Below are 27,060 nucleotides of genomic sequence, written 5' to 3'. Positions count from 1 at the left end.
GGCCACTTTTCCATTAGACTAGTCTTCGATTAGCTCTTTTCAACCGTATCCCGTGGCCCCAGGCGACCTTACTCGGTGTTCCAGACACGTCAAATGTAAGTGAAAAGCTTAAAGTAAAGCCTGAATGGAAAACTGGTGTAAATATATTTTGGGACATGTGAAAGGTTCTATACAATCCATTTCAATGGAAAATTAGGTGCAGGTGGAGAATGGCCTCGGTATATTAGCCATCTCATTGGAAATAAAGCTGGGTAATTTTTGAGAACGACACAGTTCATTGTAAGCTAACGATTTATTGAAAAATAATGCAATGTGGCAGGTTTAAAAAAAAGGTTTTCAATTCGGCTGTATTTTTTTTATATATGTTATCTCATAACTTCGTAATTTATGAACCGACTTAGTAAATTTTTGGTTCCATAGAAATATCAATATCGGTCCAATAGTTAGTTTTAATAGTTTAATAGTTTTTAATTAAAAATAAATGGTTTTCCACGACTGAAGTTGGTTTCTCTGAAACATTATTATTTATAAATTATATTGCAATTGCTTTTAAAAGTCCTGTATACAATTTAATAGTTGAAATAATTGTTGGAAATGACAAAAACACAATAAGTTCATTAATTTGCTGTTATATAATGAATTAAGTTTGATAGTTAATAATAATTTATAATTTAACCAGGTATACCTTGAAACTCTGCTACGAAGATTTCTGTTGGGAAATTAGGATAAGAGTGGTATGCGTTAATTTAGCATATCAGTTAGATTTCTTCTACATACCCAATGTAAATCAAATTCGTTGAAGCGTAGATTGAGTGACAAACATCAAAACATCTTTTTATAGTCTCACATTTATAATTCACTACTTATTCAAATCATTATTCTGCATTCTCTTTTACGTGATATTAAATTTTATTCAATTTCTACGTTTTATAGAGTATTGTTTCTTTACTTTGTGTGTGAAATAACTTAGCTGTGGACTTGAATTTTATATATTTACGTGCCCATGAGAATGCACACAACATGAGAGGGTTTTCATGTACTCTAATTGAGTAATGCATTTTACTGACAACAAATCCACTGTTTTGTTCACTGGCTTTATACAACATATATTTTAAAAATGGTTATATAGTCTTGTACGCTTTGTAATTATATTTTTGTTTAATAGTACTCGCTACTTGTTTAATAGGACTAGAGGTTTATCTTCCGAAACAATAAAATTTAACAACATCTTAAGAAAAAGGTCAAGCAGAGTTTACTTTATTAAAGGTTGAAAAAAAAATACACAAGACATAAGAAAAAATGGTCTTTTATTGAAATCAACGTCAAGTTTGAAAACAAACAGTTCTAAACTATCATATTTTATGATTGCTACAATAATCGATTTTTTTTATTGATCGACAACGTTCGAATTGAATTTGAAATTACTAATTATGTATTGAAATTTTTATAGTTATATTTACCCTGATTGTAGGATATTCTATGCAGTATTGGCACAGATATGTCTATTGCACATTTTGATGTTTCACATCAGTTTAAAATTTGAAAAACACAACTGCTGTTCACGCCGCATTCATTTCGTAACAAATCACTTTCACTGGCACTTTACATAAAACAATTATTGTTGTCATGTAGATTGTCATAAAATGTTTTTACTCAAGTTCAACTTGCACTTTATATCCCTTATTTTTAGTTGTTTTATTATAAGATTATAAATTTTTTGTTGTTATCTACCTTATGTCCGAAGCATCACAACAATCTGTATAAATCGGCACTGTTAAAATTTATTATCAAAGCTATTGCGTCGTAATAACTGCAATGCAGCTAAAGTTCTCCACAAAACGGTATGAATGGATAACTAAATCAGACTTGTAGAACTAGTATGGCGTAGGCCAATAATATGAGAGCTGGCAAACTCAAAGAACTGGCCCATTGAGCGCTGCCTTGCATCGCCGCTGGTGTTTCTCCTGTAAATAAAATACTATTTACTATGCGAGTATGTTATATTATATTTATAGTGAATGTTATAATAATAATGTATTATAATTGTATTATTGTATTTAGCAAAGGGAAACTTTGTGCAAAAGTCGTCTGCTTGGGTCTGACTCTATTCTTGATTTGAAATAGCTTTTTCCATGAGTGTGTTTCGATTTGAAGAGAGGAATATTGCAGATAAATTACAGGGTACGACGGAATAATAGTTATAGATGGAAACACATAAATGGTACCATGGGTAATACAGTATATTCTGTTAAATATTTGGTATAGTTTTTATATCTCTAGACGACCGTTATCACTTTTCATGAGGTAGATCGTCATCTTTGCCATTATATATAAAGAAAAAGAAGTAAAGAGCTCTATATAGTCGTTTTTTATTACTACGATATTTCATCAATTGTTCTATTTGAAAGTAAATATTAACCCCTATAAATTTTATCCCGTTTTACACTTAATTACTAGCTCGAATAAAGATACAGTAATTAAAAGTAAACGGGTGAAACGAACCAAGTGGCTATTATACTAATAACTATATACCCAAAAATAAACTGGCCTAAAGAAATAAATGAAGATATAAATTTAATCTGTTAGCACTACGATATTTTATGAGGTACAGTCACGAAACATTAGTACCTAAATACTACTACTGTTAGTTTTCAAGCAACTTCAATAAAAGAAAAACGTTCACAAAAAATACCACCGAATTCGATGGTATTTTTTTAATTTATATTTTTCACTTTATAACCCCGTCAGTTATAAAACAATTTGGAAAATACTTTTTTATCCGAAAAGATACACTTTCCGATTTTTCGTCGAAATTTTATCAAATTAATTCAGCAATTCAATTTTGAGATTAAAATAACTGGTTTTGTCACAACTGAAGTTAATTTTTTTTTTGTACAACACAATCTAATTGCCTTATTCATAAGAATGACGGATACCTTGTGATTTGAGAAATTATGTGACGAACATCTGTGGGCACACCTCTGAACACCTAGACTTGAATCAATTTAGAAAAGTTTCTCAAATTGGCCCGACCAGGAATCGAACCCGGGGCCAAAGCAACATTTCCACCATAGCGTCACGGAGATCGTCAGGAGGTATAATCATCTTACCAGTAAGTACATGAACACGCGCAGTGGCCGACTGCGCATTATCTGGAACACATTGGTATGCGCCCGCGTCCGAGGTCCGCGCAGCTTGCACTAGCAGTCTACTGCTACTGTGTATCCCTTTCTCAGTCACCAGCGATATACCACCGCGAGTGGAGTCGAAATTTATCGTCTGTACAACATATACAAATATATATAGATTGTTTCAATAGAACTCCATAAAAATGTAAACAAACGAATTACCAGAGGGAGACTTTATACAAAAGTCGATTGGTTGTGTGTGCATGGCTTTGAAGGGTGGGATATAGCGTGAATTTACATGGTACAGAGGAATAACATCTGAGTCCTCAGGAATGGCAACACATGGGGGGAATCATGGGCGAAACAGTATACTCTGTTATGTCCATGGTCATGTCTATAGGCGACGGTTACCACTTTCCATCAGGTGGACCGTCAGCTTGTTTGCTATTCTAAGTTGACTTTCCATCAGGTGGGCCGTCAGCTTGTTTGCTATTCTAAGTTGTATTAAAAAATTCACTATATAGTGTAAGACAGTTTGTTGTTCAATAGTAGTACAATTAGAAACATGTATGTTTCGATTTGTTATTAATTTCATTAAATTATTAATGACGTTAATTAAAAACAAATCTATTTTTAAATCTAATCCTTGGGTTAACTTCCTAAAAACTTGTAACTGTAATACTTATTTTTAAATTTCTTTCTTTTCTCTATGTTTTTTTTACTCTTTATTTGTACTTTTTGCTTGTTATGGGCAGCTTTTGCATATTTTTTTTCTTTTAACTGCAGTTATAGATTATAACTATCATCATTAGAATTTTAGTTGTATATTATATGTATATATTTGTGTAGATAAGTATATATATTTCTGCATGTATATGTATTAGTAACAATATTTTTATATTATTTAAGTAATAGTTCTATTTATTTTCAATATTTGTAACTTGATTTATACATATTTCAGTTGTAAATAAAATAATCACAAATTAAATTACATCACTTACTTAATTTTCTATTTGCCTCATGGTCGACTGGCAGATAACACCGTTAGGTATTTAGCCCGCCATACTTATATAATAACTTACTTATATAATTATGGATTTAAGTTTAAATAAATACATTAATCAAGAGAGCAATCCTGTGATAATTTCAACAGAATTGGTTACCTTTTCTTTACATTCTATTGAAAGAGTTTATAAATACATATCAATAACATTTGATATTGCTTCTACAAAATCTACCAACCGTTCCTTTTCAGGTCAATTTTATAAAAAAAATTCTAAGCTTTCTTTTCACTAGGAGCATCGTGACTAAGCAATTTAGTATTCCAATTTATTGATTTCATTGTCGTGTCTCTGTATTTGGATTTTATCAAAAATTATGTAATCTACGTATTCCATTCATTCTAACTAATTATTAAATCAAATAATATATTAATTATTAATCAATAATTTGAATTATAAATAAATTTTTAATAAATAAATTTTTCTTGTTGTTACTTGTATTGCGTTCATCGTGGTCAGAGAATTTTATATTATACTCGTATGTTATCAGATTGGTCATAGTTCATAAACATTTAGAAAATTGAAAGACAATTTACGAAAATAGTTTTATTTTTATTTTACATAAATATGAAGTGATATATTATCTCGATTGTATGAAACAATTCTCAGTTTGACAAAATGAAGTAAATTTGAAGAATGGATAGGAAAATTGATAGTGAAGACAAAGGGATGTCGAAAGGTATTGGAATTAAGTAACTCTAGTCTTTTGGCTCTTATTAGAATTCAATACCCTTTGTCTTCAACCACTGAGTTACACCCCAACGGTCTTATAAATCGGGGCAGTAAATCGCTATACTACGACACACTCTCTATTGAGAGGAAAATTAAATTTTACTAATACTATAAACGTGAAAGTTAATTTGTTTGGTACCTCTTAATGTTTTAAGAGCTTACCCGCTCACTATAAAATTTGGTATAAACACACTATGTACTTTTTATTCTGGTTAGTGAACGTAAAGCGATTACGCAGACGAAGTTGCAGGTAGAAGCTAGTAGACCATTGTTTGACCATACTAAAAATTAATAGTATTGTGATGAAACAATATTTAATATATAACAATGTGAGGTAATAATATCCAATGAGCTAATATTTTACGTTCTAAAGTTTTATTATAAAGTAAAACAGGTATCACTTTTATTATGACTTCGTAGAAGCGTAGCTAATAGGGAAAATAAAAATGAAAAGATGAGTTGACGGTTATGATAATTAGCACTAGAATTTCAGGACTTTGAAATTTTCTCGCTTGTAAAGATGAATTTTCTCACTTAAAAGGTGACAATAATCTTTGATATTGTTATGAGAAAAACTACAACTTTTTGTCGTTTTTTACTGATGGAGTTGCATTATTTTGTTACATTTGCATAGGTATGTAATGAGCTAGTTATTGAGTCGATTTGTCTACATGTATGTACATTGTATATAAAATATATGATAGTAACCTGCTCATGTACCAAATTTCATTCACATGCATATGTACGCAACGGAAATTTTATGAACTTCTAGGTTTGTCATTTTTTGACAATTGTTTCGGCTTCATTCGGACGACAAACATAGTAAGTTTAGTTAAACATATTTACAAACTTTGACATTTATAATGTTAGCAGAAAGTAGGATTCATTTATTTGTTTTATTTATTTTAAGTTTATTGACTAATAAAAATATGGTTTTATACCATATTTTTATAGAGGGAGGTCTTAATACTATAGTCTTAATACTATATAAATAAATAAATAAATACTGTAGGCATTCTCTATCAGTCAACCTTTAGGATGCACAAAGCTACTCTACTACTAGATAGCAATTTAAATATTAAAATAATTTCTATTCATATGGTATGATTATTATTTATATATTTACCAAGTACATAATAATTTAGAATTTATTTTTAAAACACGTTTTCAAACTTGACAAAATTAGTCAACCAGTCAGATAAAGGCAGATTTAAGAAAAAAATCGCTTGTTGTTACTTATAAATACGCAATTCTACATTCTAAATTCAAATATTTAAAATGTATGTTACCTAGGAAATATCTAATTGTTTATTAGTGTGTGTATTATTAATTGAAGTCAGTTCTGTTGAGGAGGAAAAAGTGTATTTGTATCATTACAAAGCCAACACTATACAAATTTATGCCTATTAATGATATGATTGTCAATTATGGCTGTAATGCCATACCGATGGCCTATGCTGAAAGCGGTGGTCTCCCACTACTAACCATGAAACAATATGTGATATATTTGTATGGCTATAAAGGACATTGTTTGATGAAGACAATATACGTTTGGATTAATCAAGTATGCAATGGATTATTATTATCTTAGCAAATAGTTCAAATGGAGTTCTTGAAATGTGAGATGGAGAGTTATTTTTAAAAAATACATAAAAAAAATTTATAACATTCGGAAATACTGCTACCTGTTGGTATTTTTATGGGATATTATTACCAATAGCGAGCCAATTGTAATAGTTGCTGTTTTTTAAATAAATATCGAAACATGCAACCACACTAGTATATTATTTTTTTACCGAGCACGGTATATAGTGAACGTCCACGTTATCATCATAGAGTTTCACGATATATTGTGCATTTGAACGCTTTTATGCTTTATCGTAGAAGTCCACTATTTATATTTTGTTATTTGGCCTCACTTACAAGATTATCATTATTTCTTTTTTGGTTTTAAAAATGACCAGTTTTCGAATGTCTGAATGTCCGAGTGTCTAGTGTACAGTGTCCGGATGTTTGAGTGTCAAGTGTCCGAGTGTCCCGTTTCTGATTGTCAGATATTCGAGTGTCTGATATTTGAGTATCTAGTGTCGATTACACATATACATAATACACTTGCAGAATTGCTGCGATGATGTTCCATGAGAAAGAGAGGTTTACTATGGAAATTATACGATAGTGCTGTGGTTATACATGACCATAAAATTGTGGTAGATAAAGCTTAAAATCGTCTCCATACAAATGCATACATTTTACTTCCCCATTGTAACGTGACGGTAAAATCGTATGATATTATGAAGAATCACGGAAAAACATAAAAATGCCCAATACCAATATTGTCCCGAGTGTCCTATTATATACACGAGGGTATATTTATTAGAAATGTCAGAGTCGGTTAGTATCGCGGGAGCATTGCAACAAGACAGACCTTGTACTGTTTGTGTGCATTACTGAGTCAGTGATAACAGGGTTTGTTTATATTCATACAACAGTTTTATACAAAAAAAAACCGTCAATACGCGGACTTACCCTGGCCTAGTAAGTCGCGGTTTAAATCAATCAAGCTTAAATGTAATTTATAAATCTGACTTTATTACGAAAGGCGAATTAAAACTACTACTATTTAATATAAGAATTTTACTGTGGATCAGCTATTTTTACAAATTATATACAGTCATCATTTATTCATTTCGGTTATCAATCAATTATGTTACTTTGCATTAGAATTTTTTTTTTTTTTTTATTTATTATTTTGAAACAAAGTTTATAAAATTGAAATATATTTGTGTTTTTTAAATTAACTTTAAATCGTTACTACTAAAATGATTCTCATATATTTTTGACATTATTATATTTGTTTTTATATTGCTACATTTTGCTTTTTCTTAGCATTTGTATCGTAAATCAGAAAATAAATTAAATTTTTTAAGAAAACATTCCACTAACATTAGTTCACGTAATAATTTTATAAAAAAATCTGTCAGAACTTTTATTGGGCGATCAATATATCTCTAAAATTAACAGTAAAACTAGGTATTTTAGAGGTATAAGGTAAATAGGATTTATATACAACACTTATAAACACACACGTGTATATTTGTATGTTTTTATTATATATGTATAGATAATATAAGCTATGTACTAGCAAAAATAATATAAGTAAATAAAAATAAACTTTACGTTAAATGGAAGCAGTTAAGAAGATATTTTGCTAAAGATATATTTAATTAAACCACCGCACAAAGATATACCAGATTCCGTATTGCATATTTGGCTGCTTCTCACGAGATAAATTTGCGGAAGGCAATACTGGCACTAGGCGGTATAGAATATCTAATACACAGCCATTCGCGAAATATTGCTTCGAATTTACGGTCTAATTGCGGCTGGGATATTGCATTTAGAGTCATACTAAGATTATTTGCATATTGCCGAGTTATATGCATTCATTTAGAGATTCTTCATTATGTTTTATTTTTATTATAAATCAAAATATTACAACTGTTTTATTTTTTATTGTACATTTTTATGTATAAGAGGCAATAAAGTTAAATATTAATGTTAGAATTCATTTAGTAGTCTTTGAGTCGAGTCGTATTATTTTTATTTTAAGCAAAATGTAGCTTGAATTTATGACCTTATCGTGGCTTGAATATTGAATGTGATATTTAGAGTCATGCCAATATAGATTATTTGGTATGTTATATAACGGGTAATGTGCATGGATGCACATTACATCACCTCACATTAGAAATTTCTAAAATAATCAGTGTTTCACTACTATATTATGCATGTATTATACGCATAAACCTTCTTCTTGAATCACTTTATCTATTAAAATAAAAACACATCGCAATCCGTTGCGTAGTTTTAAAGATCTAAGCATACATAGGGACAGATAGATGAGAAGCGACTTTTTTTTATATTATGCAGTGATTTAGAGGTTTGTCTTTTTACTTATTCTTTTCAGTTATCTATTTAAAATTTATAAAAATATTCAAATTAAACAGAAAACGGAAAATTGTACGGGTCAAATGAGAGAGAGAGAGAGAGAGGGTGTTCGAAAGTAAGGGTCAACTGCGTTAAATCATTTATAAGTTATTGTGGTATCATAAATCATAATTAATTATAACCTGTAATAACAGTTCCTGGGATCAGAGTCGTATTGATATCGAAACAAATTAAGTTTTATTAACATCGTTACAAGCTTCGCTTTAGTAAATACGAGAACAGTTTATTTTCAATATTGAACTCATGCTTTTTCCAAAAGAACATGTTAATGAATTAATTAATACTAATTGCATTGCAAGCACAATTTAAAATATTATATCTCGAATTTTGTTTATACCGATTATTTGCTTTTTAATATGCGGTAATATTGTTTTGTAAATATGGTAAGTTATTAAATATTAAATAATATAATACGTTTTAAATGAAATACTCGTATTTACATGTAACTCTTAATTTAATTAATGGATTAATATGTATTCAATAACAAATAAATACAGTGTTCGAATTATTTAAATGAATTGAATAAACAACTGCAATTTCATGTTTTTAATGTGTGGTTACATCTCTGACTAGCTGTTACCCACAGCTTTGCATGTGTTTCCCTTTTAGCAGAGGTTACTTTCTTAACCGTTTACGTTTTTTCGTTTACGTTACTTTACGTTTTTTGAAAATTGCAACTAAAATATATCTACGCACCAAGATTCGGTTATCTTGATTTCATTTCTTTTATATGCTTTTGTACATTCACTTATAGTATAGATATTAGGTTATAGCAAAAATGTACACAGGCGGAATTATCGCTTAAAGTAATTTCTTTCAGTTAACCTTGAGAATCCGAAAGGAGAAAGTGTCTATATGATTTGTTTTAAAGTGGCTATAAAATTTTGGTTGTGTGTTGATAGTTAAACAGAACAAACGATTTTATAAGTATAGATTATAATGCAATATGTAATTCTAAAGATTTGGGTTTTAAATTATAAATGCCTCCTATTATTTCTAGTAATAGGTAGAGAGAGTATGTATGTTGGTGAATCTTGTACTTCTTTTTAGTTTTTTTAGTTAGGTGTTTTAGTACTTCTATTGCTTACCATTAGTCAATTTTAGACACATACTTAATTTTGCCATGTTTAAAAACGATTTGTATTAATTTCATATTAAAAAAAAAATACTAAGCTATTGTAACTTGAATTTACAATTACGTATTGTCGGGTTTAAATTTATTAAAGCGCAACAACTTATGAGATAATATCTAAGATCTTACCTTGCTTCTGTGAGTCCAATTAATTGTAATTGGTGGTTCTGGGGTGTGTCGTACGATACACGTTAAATTTATTGTGGACCCAGCGTAGATAAATAAATCCGGGCCGCCTAGAATTTCCGTTTCCGGTTCTGTTGAAAGAGAAACTTCATTTATCAATGAGACAAAGGCACATTAAATTAAATAGTTACGCAAGTTAAACAAGACAAACAGCTTAAATTATCCATTTATCTTCGGGATTGTCCGATTACTTTCGGACTCTACAGTAATCCTCATCCGTAAACGTAAAACACATTTGTGTTGTGAACAGTACTAAGACTACCGAGATGTTCGTCGTAGTTCTCTAGTTGCACTAATGGCTTTTATTAATCTAAAACACCTAAGACAGTCCCAAAGGTAAATATGAGAAAAATGCCAATGTAGATAATTGAAATTTATTTAAAATGATTACTATGATAAAAATCTAATGTGATTTATGTTTGATATAATACGATTAACTCATATGACAAATGTTTTGTTAATACCATTTACAAGTATTAATAATAAAGTTTCGATTTAATTTTTCTGTGCCAAATTTATAAGTATCTATGTTCTTTATTGTCTACTTGTATGCAAAACTTACATAACTCTTTTTATAGTACTTAGGATATTTTTTTTATTCTCTGCTTTTCCTTTCCACAAACTATAAAGCCATCTTTATATAGATTTTAGATTGAAATTCTTTACTATAAAGTAACTATTTTCCTTCATAATTAATGTCTGGTATTAAAAGTTAATAATAAACATAACTATGAACTATCATTTCGAAATACAATACTTTCAATGGAACATTATTTAATAAACATATAGTAGAGATAACATGAGCCTTTAAAATAAGAACATACTTATTCGCTGGCAAACGGTATGTTATTCGCAAGAATAAGCTGAGGTTATTAGGTTGTACATTCCATAATATTTTGAAATATCCAGTCAATAAAAATCTATATGGATAAACCAGAAAGCTCAGACTTAAATATCGTAATTCAGTTTAGAAGTTTGTTGCCTAAAAGAATTATCTTTTAAATCAAAGTCGTGATCTGATTTTTACAAGACTTGCCTGCCATAGTGTTTTAAAGGTCAGCATTATTTTTAAAGATACTTTTCAGGTATCCTTTTATTTCATATGAATTATTTGATATTAATAACTTATTTAATAAAATATACAGAGTTTTGGTCTGCATTTTCAGAACTTAAAAACAAATTGTTATCAAAAGCTGAAGTTGCCGTTTAGTACCAGTATAGAATGGACTATCCTTCTTTTCTTCGGTTATCGTAACAAGTGACTAAGAGGACTTAGCGTACCTCTTAAAATAAATATAAATGCGGTTGCCAATCCGCTTGCCAAGCGTGGCTACTACTAGTAAAACCCCCAAAGGGAGGCCTATATTCAGCAGTGAACTGTTCTATTATATATTAATACTCGTATTAATAAGTGGTGAATATATTTATTTACTTGATGACCTATTTGACTCTGTGACAGATATATACACATGGTAAACACATGTATTCGTATGTTTATGTATGTTTGTTGACGACAGTGTGAACTTTGAAGTAAACAAACAATACTCGTAGTGGATGAAGTTCTATTTAACTTGTGTTGTCGAACTCTCCAGAGACTGTGCGAGCAATTTTATTGGAGTGAATTGCTTTCAAGTCTTAAAGTTATATGATAAAAATACGTATATATTTATAGCATTCAATATTATTTATATTACAATTGATTGATTTAAATCGGAACTGTTACCGAAATTTTATTTATGTTAAGTCTTTATAATTTTTATCCTGTACTAAAACGTCTTCTAGTATGTTTGTACTTCTTAAAGGTTGGCGGGTACAGAATTCTTTTAGTATTAAGCTCGCCTTGTACCTTGTTACATTAACACTAGTTGTGTATATATATGATACTGTTATTATTATCCAAATGTAAAATGCATAGTGCAAATAAAGCATGTTCTGTCTTTCTCTAAAAATAAAACAATATTTTTTTTTTAATCAGAATCAAATTTTGAAATAATCAAACTTCTTAAATTTAATTAAGAACTAGGTGAACTGAATAAGAAATAAATTCCATTAAAAAAGTTACAAAATACTATGCATTAAAATTAAAAAGGAGCTCTCTATTTTAATAAAACTTAGTAAAATATACAGTTAGTTATTTTACTTAAACTATTAATGATATGATAATAAGATTTGAAAGACTGTAATAAGATTTGAGTAGTTATTTAATTGGCAATAAAACTTTTAAGGCAGCCCACAAAATTATTCATGTTAACAGTCTAACTTAAAAATTAGATTTTATAACAGACTTGTTTATTTTGGGAATAGTTGAATAATTTATAAATATAAAATCTATGTAAATAAATATCAGTTGTCGAATAATCGCACCAGTTTTGACGGTTGCTTCTTATTTTTTTTTTCGTCGTGTTTGTAATCATCAGGACAAGGTTTATATGAAAGAAATGTTACAAACATTTTCCAAAAAATAAATAAATCGTGATTTGTGACAGCATGCTATATTCTAATTAATTACGTCGGTTTTATTCACGTTATAAAATTCACGAATGTCTGACTAGTTTCGAATTCGATAGGAACCTGCCCACGAGTTTCGGTTTAGTCATTGCATAGTTAAGTGATATCGATGAAAAAGTTTTCTAACTGTTCACAATTTTGCATTTAAACTAAACAGTGATTTTATGCTGAATTCTTAAAACTACCTTAGAGCTATAAAGATTCTTATACGCAAATTTTAAAAATACACCAGGGCTATAAAGATGCAAAACAATTTAGAAGTTATTGAACGAATATGATTGGCATCAGGTTATTGACTTCATTTAAATATGTACTTAGCTCATCTAAAGCTATCATACTTAGATATTAGTGTAATTCCTCTCACCTACGATATTGAGATGCACAGCATGTCCAATGGGCGGAGTGGTGGAGATCTGGCACTCGTACTGGCCAGAGTCCCGGCGCTGCGGACTGCGTATCCGCAGCGCCCACTCCTCAGAGCGAGGCTTGTGCTGCGCCTCAAAGCGCTGATCAGAGGTGTACGTATACCGACCGACGGTCAGTAAGTGGATGTCGCGATGTCTCACCCATGATACCTGTTCAAACATACATAATTTTTGAATAAACGAACTTGCGCCAAATACACCAATCGCCTGAGACCTCAAGCTGAGATCTGAATTGTTAGGAACCAGAAAACAAATATCTGGAGGCCAACAGCAGAACAACCAGACCCGAGTCGATTAAGGAAAGTTTGTTTCGTGAATTGGCTCAACCGGGAATCGAACCCAGGATCTCATTTACGCAAAAGAACATGCACATTATGGTAGCATTAAAGTCTTTTCGTTTATATAATTGTAGTCATCTCATCAGTGACGATGTAGTAGGTGTCTTATGAATCAGGACTTTTTTTTTTATTTCTAGCAGAGGAATTTGCCTTATATCTGCTAGCAAAAGCTGTGTGCTAAGAAATAAAATCTAAATCTACAAAAAAATCCGATTCGATTTAGATTCAAATGTTTGAAATCTAATGAGTCTACAAAATATCTTATCGTTTATCATCATTTACATCGTTATGAATGTGTTGTTGATTGAAGAGGCTTTTTTTGCTTAGCAAAATATATTTTTAGGATAAATTATGTATTGTAAATAATGTATGTATGAATATAATATAGGCTAAATGGATTTTATAAAGAAGCTGTCATTAATTCGTCATGATTGTGGAAATACTACAGGCATTTACAACTATAAGAAATTCATTTTAGAGTTTATTTTCATGTGATTTTGTCATACCCACTTATTAACCTAGGAGTCGTATCACATCTAAATATTGCAAATATATCCATTATAATATACTGCAAAATTAATATAATATTATTTAATTAATTTCCGATTCCATATGTTAGCTCCGCTTCATTCTTGCGGTGGGAGTAAATTAATTTTCTGCGGCAGATAATACCGACTTACAACACCTGTTTCGAAATTAAATATCCGGTGTCAACCAAAGCGTACAGAGTATGTTATACAATATGTGCTTGTTTCTACATAGTGAGGCAATTTAAATTATTAGGGAAGATATTTTTTATTACTTAAAAAGTACAATGTTGTTACATTGTATTAATATATACGTATATATTTTTTTATATATTCATTAATGCAACTCAAATTTTCAATAAGACTCACATTTTTATTATTGCTCATAGATTTTATTACATAAAATATTATTTTCAATAGCCGCAATATAATAATATGTTTTCTTTCATGCCTCTTTATTAAACGTTTATTTTTCTTTATCTCTGCTTTTATCTCTTTGATCTTTCTTCCAACAGGTATTTAAATTTCAATGTATAAAACTTTTCTTAGAATATGAATGTTTTCCTTGAAGCATGTATATTGTAGCATATATTGTATAAATGATAACCATCCAGTTATTTATAACTAATATTCGTATACTATCTACGCTTGTTTGTAGATAGTTATTTACTAACCTTTACTAACCTTGCCATTACTTATCAAGTTCGAATAAAAGAATATTTGCTACTCCATTATATATGATATTTAACATACAAGTGGACTTTAATACGTATAAATGGGGGAAGGGATTGTTAGTAATGTGGAGGTTAGTGTCCAATTGTTATCAATATACCCTATCAAGTCGACTTCCACGTGGTTCCCCCTGGAAACTATCATGACAAATTTATCGTTTAATTCGTCACGATGGGCTAACTAACCTGCCTTTTCATTCTCACCTATCACCTCTCACTGGTACCCCGTCAGTGTATACCGATAGCGCAGGCAAGGTACTATGCCATTTTCATCCATTAAAAAAAAACTTATAGATGAAAAATAATACTTACATAAACATTAGATTCAACAATATCTGGTTACTAACTTGTATTTATGTGTCAATTATTCGGAATAATATTATAAAGTACATAATTTAGAATAGCAAATTTCCTTACACAAAACTTGAATAAAGAAACAGAAAGTGGTACTACAGAGTGTGGCACTATTAATTATCACAGAATGCACTATTATGCTCAAGGTGAGTTTACGGTGTTTCGCCTTTTTACCACTTATTATTCCATCTTCCCAAACTGCAATACAACTATACAAGTACTGCTTGGGTGCAAAAATACGAGTGTAATAGAGATATACATGCGGACGACTTTGTACAAAGTTCCGCTTAAGTAATGTTGTAGTTGTATAATTAATACAAACAAAACTTTCTTGTTAATATCTAGCAGCTAAACTCTGTACTAACTTTTGATTATATTTAAAAAAATGTATATTCTTAACTTGATATTTTGTATTTAGATTGACTATGGTTTTATGTAAAATTATAGTGCTAATATCACAATATACCCTCCCATATTGTGATATTAGGGTGGAGGATTGTCAGTAATGAGGACTACTAGTCCCACTGCTAGCAGTATACCCTGTCAGGTCGACCTCTACGTGGTTTCTCCTGTAAATCGTCATACTAAATCTCAGGATTAATAGAATCTATTAATGGATGATAATGGAATGTTAGCCCCGACAGCGCTATCGGTATACGGTATGCGGGGCACCAGTGAAGGAAGATTGGTGAAGATGAAAAGGCAGATCAGTTAGCCCATCGTAATTTAGCGATAAATTAGTCACGATGGTTTACAGGGTTCCCCTTGCGTGGAGGTCGACCCGATATGTTGATAACAATGGGGATTAACCTTTTCATTACTAACAATCCTTTCCTCCTATACTGATAGGTTAATAGCCAGTAATACGAGTACATAATAATATTACAATTCTTAGTAAAAAGCAGATGTGATTATTATAATGTCTTAATAGGAATAAATCAAAGCTGTTATAGTTTATAGAGAAAATTATGTTACTTACAGTTCTATTCTGCAAATTCTTGACTTTGCAGAGTAATGTGACCGGGTGCCCTACAAGACCGGTCACATTGTCGGGCGTACTGGGGTCAAAGTACGGCGCGCCCGGCGCCTGCGGCCAATCTTCCAGGAACTCCGCACGGAATCGTCTTGACGATTCTGACACGGTACTCTGGTCTCTCGGACGACTGTTGCCGCTGTCTAATCGGCAAACTGTGAAGTAATAATGAATTTATATTCATTGTACTTAATAATTTACATTATTTCAGGTTTAAACCTGACTAGTGACCCGCTCCGGCTTCTTATGAGTGGAGATAGGTATATTTATATTGCAATTATTGTAGGAAACTATAATTTTTTTAAAAATAAGATATAGCTTATCTAACTCGCTGATAATGTAGCTTTCTATAGATGAAAGAAATTTCTAAATCGTTTCAGTATTTGTTAAGTTAACCTACCTTAATGGGAGATAGGCGTGACAGATAATAAAAGGTATATTAAATTATAACAAATTATAAGGTATTAAGTAAGTTTATTTATTAAGAAGATAACATCAAATATTTCCTCTTTTTATTATTAAAACGTTTTTATATCTCTTAGCTTAAGACTGGGGTGTGTCTAGTTTATATGTAGTATTTAAAAAATTCTTTCCGTTAATCATACAGTCTTTGAATATGTGGGGCTGTCTCTTTAGCACCTGAAGATGTAATGAGACTAAGTAACAGAAACCTAATTATTCTTTTAATTTAATTTTTCAGAAATTTCAAGAAGGCGTACGTTTTAAATTATTTTGTATTTAATTTTGTGTGTATATTAAGAGATATTTTCGCCAATTTTATGCACTCATTTTGGTATATAATTTTGCAATGAATACACAGTAGGTATATCCGTTAGTACAATTTAATGAAGATAGAAGTTGCAGTTGTATTATTTTTTGTGCGAAATAAAATCTTCGAGCATGTTTTCTATGTATTTTGTATATTATTCTTTGACATTTCTTTTAAACTAAATTTTCCTTATTTTTGAAACTAACTCTATTTTTAAAATGGACCCCCATATAAATGTTCTATCATATCGTAACATTCTTATGTCAGCAACGTGTTGCATAAAATTATAATTTAGACCGATATAAACAAGAACATTTTACGACTTGTAATCCATTATTCTGTCCTCATAAAGTGGCTACACAAACACATCAATGTAGATATATTACTACATATGAAGAGAATTTATCTATAATAACTTTACTATTTTAATCTTTTGGACGAAATAATAAAATATACAAATGTATATTTAACTTATACATAACAATTTAAAAAGAGTATCTGTTGAATTTTTATCACATAGTAGTAAAAACTTGAAGATTTAAAAGAGCTTGTAAACAAGTCTATTTGAATAAAAGTTACTTCTATTCTATTCTTACGATATATATGAATATGAATGAAATACTCATAATTACCTGACTCTAGCAGTATTTTTTTTTTTATTTATTTACACTTTATTGCACCAAGTAAAAAGAGAAATAACAAATACAGTAAATATTAATGAGAAGTGATACAAAAGGCGGCCTTATCGCTAAGCAATCTCTTCCAGACAACCTTTAGGTAGAGGACATTGAGAAAAAGACAAAGGGTAGGTGGCGCTCTATTATATAAATATTATCATATACATACATACATACACATACTTAACAGCACACATACAACGACGACGAAGGAAAACGAAGAGAGAACACAGGAAAATAGTACTAAAGTGAGAGGAAGTAAGATTTAACAGAAGTTTTGAAGCTAGTAAGAGTTTGAGCGCACCGAATAGAGGTAGGTAGTGAGTTCCATAGACGAACTGCCTGAACAGTAAAGGATTTAGAATAAAAGGAAGAAGAATGAGTGGGAAATTTGAGTCGGAGGTTATTGACACTGCGTAAAGTATGATCATTAGCCTCACTGAGAAACAAGGATCGGTCTTTTAGATAATCAGGAGCAGCAGGATTAAAATGTTATGTTAGGGTTTCAATATTATACTCCTTTCAAGGTTCAAAGTACACTTTAATTCTACACAAATTTTTTGCTTGCTACTGCGTATCCGTGGATTTCCGAAGTAGAACAACTAATGAATAGGCTATTTCTAAATGACATATCCCGATAAAACATATATCAGATTGTAAATTAGATCTCCAAAGATATGAATGTGAAAACGGCATTACATTTAATGCAGTAGTTTTAATATTATTCTTTCTTAAATACCTCCTGTGTACAGACTTTCTCCAGTTACAATTTTATTACATTCGTAAGATGGTAAGATAAGAGTCTACATTATTCCTGCTGTGTACAAAGCCAGTTTTAGATTGACATCTATTTCAACAGAAATAATATTTGCGTATTATATTGCCAGATATGATTTAATATTTTGTTTGAACTTGAGCAACTTCCGGAAAACTTTCAATCAACAAAACAAAATGGTTCCGTTTAATCAGGAACAACTGGTAAACGAAATTAACTCGATTCGCTTTGTTGTGCAAACGTAATCGTAAATCACAAGCAATTGTGAATATTCTGATGTTGATATAGTACCTATAATGATAACTTGACTAAATTTTCTATAGAATGGTCCTATTTATTTAGCTGACTCTTTGGAGTCGAGAAAGGAAGTTTACTTTCACGCAACAAATGGAGTTAGTTATACAGAGAAGCAAATATAATAGATGCCTGTATTTTGAATTAATTCCAAGTTACATTGGTTTAAACTTATATACATATACACGTATGTGACTACATAGATGTAAATATGTATATCCAGATATTTGGATCCTAAAAGGTTCAATGAATTTTAATATACATACCTACTTAATATTTAATCCTAGTTCTATCCCTGTTTCCGGTAACTCGGTCCTTACAAAGTAATGGTGGATTAGACTGAACAGTAAAGTATCGAATTAATGCAGGATGGGTAAAATGGCGGCAGGTTACGGCAACCACCTGTGACATGCGAATTCTTCGTAAACTTAAGGGTGAAACTTACAGGACGATAATCCGGCCTGCTGTCTTGTGCGGATCGGAGTATTGGCTGGCAAAGGTGATGGATAAAAAGCGACTGCACGTAGCTGAGATGCGAATGAGATGGATGTGTTATGTGATAAGAATGGATAAGTTTAAAAATGAGTATATCAGAGGAAGTATTAAGGTAGTGCCAGTGATAAAAAAGTTAAGAAGTAACCGCGTATCTTGGTATGGATATGTGATGGGCACAGATGAGGAACATATTTTAAGAAAGCTATTAAGTATAAATGTGGATAGCTATAAAGGCAGAGGAGTACTTCAAAAGACATGGATATCTAAAATAGGAGTGAATGCGGAAATAGCTGGGAATAGATAAGAATGGAAGAGAAAAACATTACGCCGACCCCAAGTAACAATTGGTTATCCCAATTATTATCTAGTAGGAAGATAAATTTAAAACGAATTTAATAAGGTTTGTCTTAATTCTAACTATATGATAAATACAAATAGCAGTGTTAAACTGTGCAAAGCTAAGAAAATTTTGTTATAAGAATATGAATTTATTTTTATGTGTTACACGTTATCTTCAACACTTTATAGTGATTTTTATTAAATCTTTTTAGAACTAACAGGTTTCACTCTTATATAAATTCTTTATTAATGTTGCCAGAATGTTGTTTTTTTTACTTTTTTTTTTTTATTTCGAAGTAAAATCTTAAATAATGTTTCTATTTGTTGTTGATTCTCCAATAATAAATATAAGTATAAAAAATATTTACCTTCAGAAAATAGTCGAATTTTTGTAACTTCACTATGTCCACTTGTTTATAGATGTACTCGTTTTTAGTACACTGAACTCTCCGAGGCTATATTTATGGTTCACTTTTATTTGCTAAAGATTTATGAAAGGAATTTAATGTCTAAAGAGATTTACTAGATATTAGTTGTTATTGACGTACTCATAGTTTGTAAATGTAGTGAAACTTTGGTATGAAGTGTTGGGTTTACCCTATAGTTAATGACTTATAGCTAATGTTTCTATTACATTTCATCATTTAATTTTTTAATTTATTATTTTTTAAAAATTAGACGAGGTATAGAAATCTCACTAATATTATAAATTTTCTAGAGATGTTTATATATATGTTACTCAATCAAATGATAAACATGGGCAGATTATATCCTAATTTAACGCGTAAAATACTTTATATATTGATTCATGCGAGTAAAGATGCGAGAAATAGTTAGTAAACCATAAAATTTAAATAAGTTATTTTAAATTTGATTTAGCTGATAAATAAATGCTTGCAATCCCACATAGCGGCAAGAATACAAATTTTTGATGAGACAAACCTAAACACGTTGGGAAACATTTTAATACGCTTTCTCCGCATTAGGATCTTTTTAATATTAGATTAAAATGTTTAACCTACCTACAGAATTTGAAGCTTCGGCTTAAAATATGTCAGATCAAAGTGTGTGTTTTAGGTGTTCCTTCAATGATCAAAATTTTATTTGTTATTTACGTCTTTACTTAACTTCTTTTAGTAATTTCATATTATAGAGCAGGATAAAAATAAAACTACATTTCTCTATACCAAATATTGTGTAGATGCAATTTTATAATTATTAGTCATTTTGGCTCCTAGAGATAATAAAGAAGTTTTTAAAGGGATTTTTTTTTTCATTTTCATCGTTTTAGTATGTATAAGGACTGACAAGAAAATAAAGACTACAATTTAAAACAATTTTTTTTTTCATTATACATGCATACTTTGTGTACATATTGTTAATATTTTTAATCTATATCAATCTTTGAAGGGATCAATAAAGAGTTTTTATTCATTTATACACTTACTAACTTAGTGGTCTGTTATTGAAAAGCAAGTATATTTTGTTTTATAGAAATATACAGCGAAATTAATTAATACTAATATAATTCTAAATTTAAATCGAACAAAACGCATCAATGGCCGATGACATATTTCATAAATATCTATTTTAAATTTAAAATATTTGAATTTACTAATTCCGCGGAATCGTATGCCCGTAACTAGATTTTCTTTTAAGCATTATATGACAAAATAAATATGTTTTTGGATAAGAATTGACATGGACGGTTCACCTGAGTGGTAACTGCCACCGATTAAAGTAATGAATAACACCATCGACAATACAGAATATACTGTAATGCCATGATATTTCTCATGCGTTATCAATTCTGAATCAAGTTATACACGGGGACGGGAGCATACCACCTATTGCAAAATGATTACCAAAGTCGATTTAGAAAGCAACTGAACAAAGATGAAGTATAATGTAAATAAAATACAGGTGAGTGAGAACTCCTTTAAATATGGATATAAACTCGTCTTGTACATCATTTTAATATTATTTAAACGTGAAAATAGTTATTCGCCCGTCACTGTCGCATAAGACAACAGTCCAAGATTAATCGTTGCTTCCGATAAGATTAAAAATTAATCATGTAATCACCCGAAAGACCTGAGGAAAGAAATGGACTGGAAAATGAAATGTCCTCTGAGGAGACATAAATCTTGATTGTCACCCGAAGCTTGATTAAGCGTTAAATTTTAAATTATGATGCCGAGGGCTCTGTCCTGTCGATGGTATTTTACGGCTGAATTTATTATGATAATACTGACATGTCTGAGATATAATACCTCGGGATCTGTAATGACGTGATAAATGTATAAAAAAATAAATATTTTTTTTTCAACTTTTATTATTATTTGTTTTAACAATAGGATAAAAGTGTAGACGTTAAATATTATAAAAACGATATGTATAAATTCTCAAAATGACTGATTTTGAAAATAATTGATAAAATAAAACTAAATGTAAACAATAATATAATATATAATAATATTGTTTCTGTTTTTTTTTTATTTATTGTTTATCAGATTGTACCTTCAATTACGTTTTCTATTATTCCTGTTTTCTGTGTTTCCTGTTAGTCGTATTAAAGGTCAATAAAGAGATATAAAACTACAATTACGATGTCTTTCTATTTTATATATTCAAATTTTTAGAACTGTTTTGAACGTATTTTTCTACTATTAACTACGTGCGGTATATTTAAGATTATTGACATATCTAGTAGCGATTTTTTTAATGGGATAATAATGGCCTAGTAATACCATGTATTTTATTGGTACACAGTATATTTGTCTGTGAGTGATGATAATAATTGAAAATGAAGTTAAATCAGCCTATTGTGATGAATTCATCAGAAATTAATCACAATTGTTTTCAACTGTTTGTCTAGAAAAGGGCTATCCTGTAGTATATTTGGATATACAAGGTCTCCATTGGAAAACCATTCATCATCATCGGGTATCGATTCTTTGAGCTATTAGGTCAATCTAGTATTAATAAAACTTAACAAGGCATTAATTATAAACAGAATGTAATATATATTATATATGTAACTAACAGTTTCTAAACAAAATATTATAATCCTATAACGTATGTGAAATAATTGTGTAATAACCAGTGTGTGTTAATAATTAAATTCTATTTTCTGTCGACGACTATACGAGTAGGTTTTAAATTCATTAAACCTTCTGCCCACATTAGTCAATAGAGTCTAACATTGAACTGTGGAAATTTATACACGTTATTGTGAATAAAATATTTAATATTCTTGAAATGTAAATAAATGTAGTTATATAATTTATTTCTTATTTCCGAGAATTGTGTATATAAATATTACAGAGGATAGAAACTTTGCAAAGAAACGATCATAAATATTAATATCATGTTATTGATAGGTATTTATTGAAGTTGTACTGAAATGAATAATTCTTTTAAATTATATCTGAAACGCTAGATGTGAACTGCGGTTATATATGCATGAATTATAATAGAATGTGTCTTATTTCTATCTGGTATAATAGTTATTATGCACCAAATGTTACCTAAATCCATTAAGCCGTCTGTATATGAGCAACAAACATTCAAATATGTAAATTTTAATAGTTGAAACGATAAATGTTATTTTACCATTTATGGGGCATTTTTCAGGATAAAATTTACCTTATCATTTAAATTGGAGTAGACAATATGCATTTACAAAATATCATTAAAAGTTTTTTTTTTTTTTTTTATTAGCGCAATCTAACATAATGATACAAGATTTTCATTGAGATATAACATGTTAAAAACTTTATAAAACATTGAGGTTCTTAGTTACAATTTATTCTAAATACGATGAAACTACAATAATAATGTACTTAATTTTAATATAAATTCTCAATAATATTGGTATAAGAATTATTTATTTATATAACATAGCAATGGAGATAGGAATGTTCTTAAAGTTACTCATTTACTACTACACTTAAGACTTAGAAATACTTTTGCTTGATCTGTTTTGAAAATGAAATGACATATTGCTTTATTACGAACTAAAGTAATATTCCTTTTTTACAAGTACTTATAAAACATAAGGTGATGGCGTGTAGTTTGTGTGCATATAGATGTAAGATACATTTCAATGGATTTATGTGTGGACTATATATTAAGATAAAATATATTCCTTTATTTACTTTGTCAACAATATATCGAAAGTAGTTACAACAGGAAAATTAGAAAAAATATACTGTTATTTACAATAATAGTCAGTTAGGAGGTATTGGTAGTTAATCGGTGAAATGAAATTTATATAGTAAAGTGACACTCTGTTAAACAAAACACATTAATTAACTGTCAAACTTTCCATAGAACATCTTATCTCGCATGTAATGTCACAGATAATATAATGTTTACTTTATCTAAGCAATGTTGTTCAATTTCATAGTATATATGAGGAGCTTAATTAAATGTTGTCCACAGTTTTGAGTTTGGGTAAGCAGGCACAATGTTTCAAACTAATACTCCTAGTGAGAAGTTACTTCATTTGTTAAGGAAAGTCGTTGACATTTTAACCGACTTGCAAAACAGCGGAAATTATTATTCAAATTTTTCTTGTGTACGTCGGGTTAATAAATACATTTTTATAATTCTTTTTACAATAGATTGGATTTACTTCCGTAAGTATATTAAAATCCTAACTATTGTATCTATTGTTTTACTTTGAAGATCAAAGCCTTTTACATGTTACTATTACATTAATAATAACTAAAGTCCAAAACTTACCGAAAACTTTTTAATCCTTAACGGTATTAATCATAAAAATGTGTAAGTAAATTAGTACTACGAGTAATGTACTAAAATTACGTACATATATATCTGTCACGCCTGTCTTCCATTATGGTAGGCAGAAACAATGGAATGCCAAATGCATTGATTTAAATAGACCTCTTCCACTTCCTCCACATTTATAAATCTTTTCATTAGTTCACCGGTAATGCACACTTCTCTTTCTTTCTCTCTCTTCTCTAATAAAAATGTAACTAGATGATGTCTGTACATGAGAAATATGAAAAAATATGAGATTTTTAATAAGAAAAATAGAAGCCTTAAAACAATTTTTTTTTAATTTTGTCTATCTCTTTATCTGTACATATGTATTCCTGAAGGTTTAACTTGAAAACTGGCATATGTTTTATTTTGATACGTCATGTGAAAGTGATCCATTTAATTGGGTTTTCTACTCCACGCTTATCAGCAAATAAAAAGCTAGTCTTTAATAATGTTATAAATGTGAAAGTGCTTTTGCTATCTTAATCGTCTTAAAGGCTTAACTAATCAATCAGAGGGATTATTTACTGTATATGTACTGACAAGATGGTAACTATACGATTTACAGAGGATCTGAAAGGCAGGTACAAAACACTCATCGATGGAGAAATCTGATGGAAAAATTAAATTTATGTAAGGGGGAACCGCATGGAAATCCACTTAATAGGTATTTTGTATATCCAGGATATATTGCTAGCAATAGATGCTAGCAATATACCCTAGATATACAGAAGATTGCTATTAGACTCAATGGGTAACACTGGTCTACAAATTTTGACTTTAAAAAAGTATTGTTCATGGAAAGTAGATTTTTTTATTGATTTCCACGTACTAAACACAAAAATAATTAATAAACATTAAAATTAGTTTCCCTTATTTAGAAAAAAAAATAAGACGATTTTTGAAAAAATTTACAGAAATTATACAGTTTTTTTAATCATAAGTGGAATTTCGACGTGGTCTCTTCGCTGCCCTCTTATATTCTGCTTCTGGAATATCTCGACAAACAGTCCAGCAATAATCCGCCAACATTGAAACGTTCCAATGGCCTTGATATCGCTTTTCCATGTTGGCAATATCCTGATGAAAGCGCTCCCCATGTTCATCGCTTAAAGCCCCACAATTATCCGGAAAGAAATCCAAATGCGAATGTAAAAAGTGGATTTTCAAGGACATGTTGCAACCCAGTTTTTGGAATGATGATAACATATTTTCTATAAGTTCAGCATAGTTGTCACTCCTTTTATTTCCTAAGAAGTTTTTTGCAACAAGGCGAAAATCATCCCAGGCTTTTTTTTCTTTACCTTCTAGAACCGAGTCGAAGTTATCATCTTTAAATAAATTTCTTATTTGAGGACCTACAAATATTCCTTCCTTGACCTTAGCGTCACTTAATCTTGGAAATTTCTGGCGAAGATATTGAAAAGCAGCTCCATTTTTGTTCATTGCTTTTACGAAATTTTTCATCAGTCCTAGTTTAATATGCAATGGCGGAAGTAAAACATTTTGTGGGTTAACTAAAGGGTCATTTTTAACATTTTTTTGTCCAGGTTGAAGTGTCTGACGATGGGGCCACAACTTTTTTTATAATGCTCTTTTCTATCACGACTATCCCATTCGCAAATGAAGCAACAAAATTTCGTGTAGCCTAATTGTAGTCCGAGCAGCAGAGCTACGACTTTCAAATCCCCGCAGATTTGCCATTGGTGTTTATCATACTTAATCCGCAACAGAAGGGTTTTCATGTTTTCATAAGACTCTTTCATATGGACCGCGTAACCAATAGGAATCGAAGGTAAAATATTTCGGTTATGTAACAAAACAGCTTTCAAGCTTAACTTCGAGCTATCTATGAAAAGTCGCCATTCATTCTGTTTATACGTAATTTTAAGAGCTTTCATCAAACCACTAACATCTATACAAAAAACTAAACTTTCAGCCATTTCAAAATATTGCGTTAAGTTTTTTTGTCTAGTACGGAAAGATGTAATATTCACACCACTTTCTAATAGGTTCCATTGTTGCAGTCTCGATCCTAAAAGTTCTGCTTTGTTCTTGGGCAAATCTAAGTCCCTTACAAGATCATTTAATTCGGCTTGTGTTATCCTGTGTGGCTGTGATGACGTACTAGGTACTTCGGATTCTGACATTGAAGAAATTGATGGTGAAGTAAGTGTAATTTCATCTTCCTCAATATGAGGACGTTTCGGAATCGGGTGAAGATTGCTGTGCGGCAGAGGACGAGTAGCCGATGGTACATTCGGATACACTATGGTTTTTTTCTTTTTTTTAGAAACACCCTTGCCTTTTCCAAATACATGGGTTGTCAGGCAGAAATAACAATCAGTTGCATGATTTGTCGATTCTCGCCACTGCATTGGCACTGCAAATCGAAATGATGGTTTTTTGCCATTCAGCCAATTTCTTAAGCCTGTAGCACACGGATTGCAACAAAAATGTGGAACCCAGCTTTTATCCTGATGTTTTATGCTTTCGTTAAAATAGTAATAATAAGCTTTTTTTATTGCAGGTGATATTGAACACTTTTGCTTATTAAATATCACTTCACCACAAATGTAACAAAAATTGTCGGAATTGTTTACACATTTTCGAGACATTTTGCTATAAATTATACGTATTTTTTTTTATTTTTAATACTTTTATCACTTAGTAATACAGATCACTTTAACTAAACATAATATTTTTAACATTCGATGCCGACTAAGTAAATATAATCAGCATTATCAAGTTCAG

General features: G+C 30.2%; 1 protein-coding gene across 1 annotated transcript in view; it reads right to left on the bottom strand.

Moving 5' to 3' along the window:
* Window positions 1-1,300: 1,300 nt before the first annotated feature.
* Window positions 1,301-27,060, bottom strand: part of LOC113512730 (hemicentin-2-like) — a 61,133-nt gene continuing 35,373 nt past the window's right edge. The window contains exons 3-7 of the mRNA XM_052900183.1: window positions 16,110-16,318; window positions 13,120-13,330; window positions 10,191-10,318; window positions 3,111-3,279; window positions 1,301-1,964 (exon numbers count right to left, since the gene is read on the bottom strand). Coding sequence (XP_052756143.1) covers window positions 1,861-1,964; window positions 3,111-3,279; window positions 10,191-10,318; window positions 13,120-13,330; window positions 16,110-16,318 — 821 coding nt within the window. The 3' untranslated portion in view covers window positions 1,301-1,860. The remainder of the gene's footprint in view (window positions 1,965-3,110; window positions 3,280-10,190; window positions 10,319-13,119; window positions 13,331-16,109; window positions 16,319-27,060) is intronic.

Source organism: Galleria mellonella, unplaced genomic scaffold (assembly GCF_026898425.1).
Source record: "Galleria mellonella isolate WM207_F2 unplaced genomic scaffold, CSIRO_AGI_GalMel_v1 utg64, whole genome shotgun sequence".
NCBI lineage: Eukaryota > Metazoa > Arthropoda > Insecta > Lepidoptera > Pyralidae > Galleria > Galleria mellonella.
Note: the sequence above shows the minus strand (reverse complement) of the source record. Positions and strands in the feature narration are given on the sequence as shown.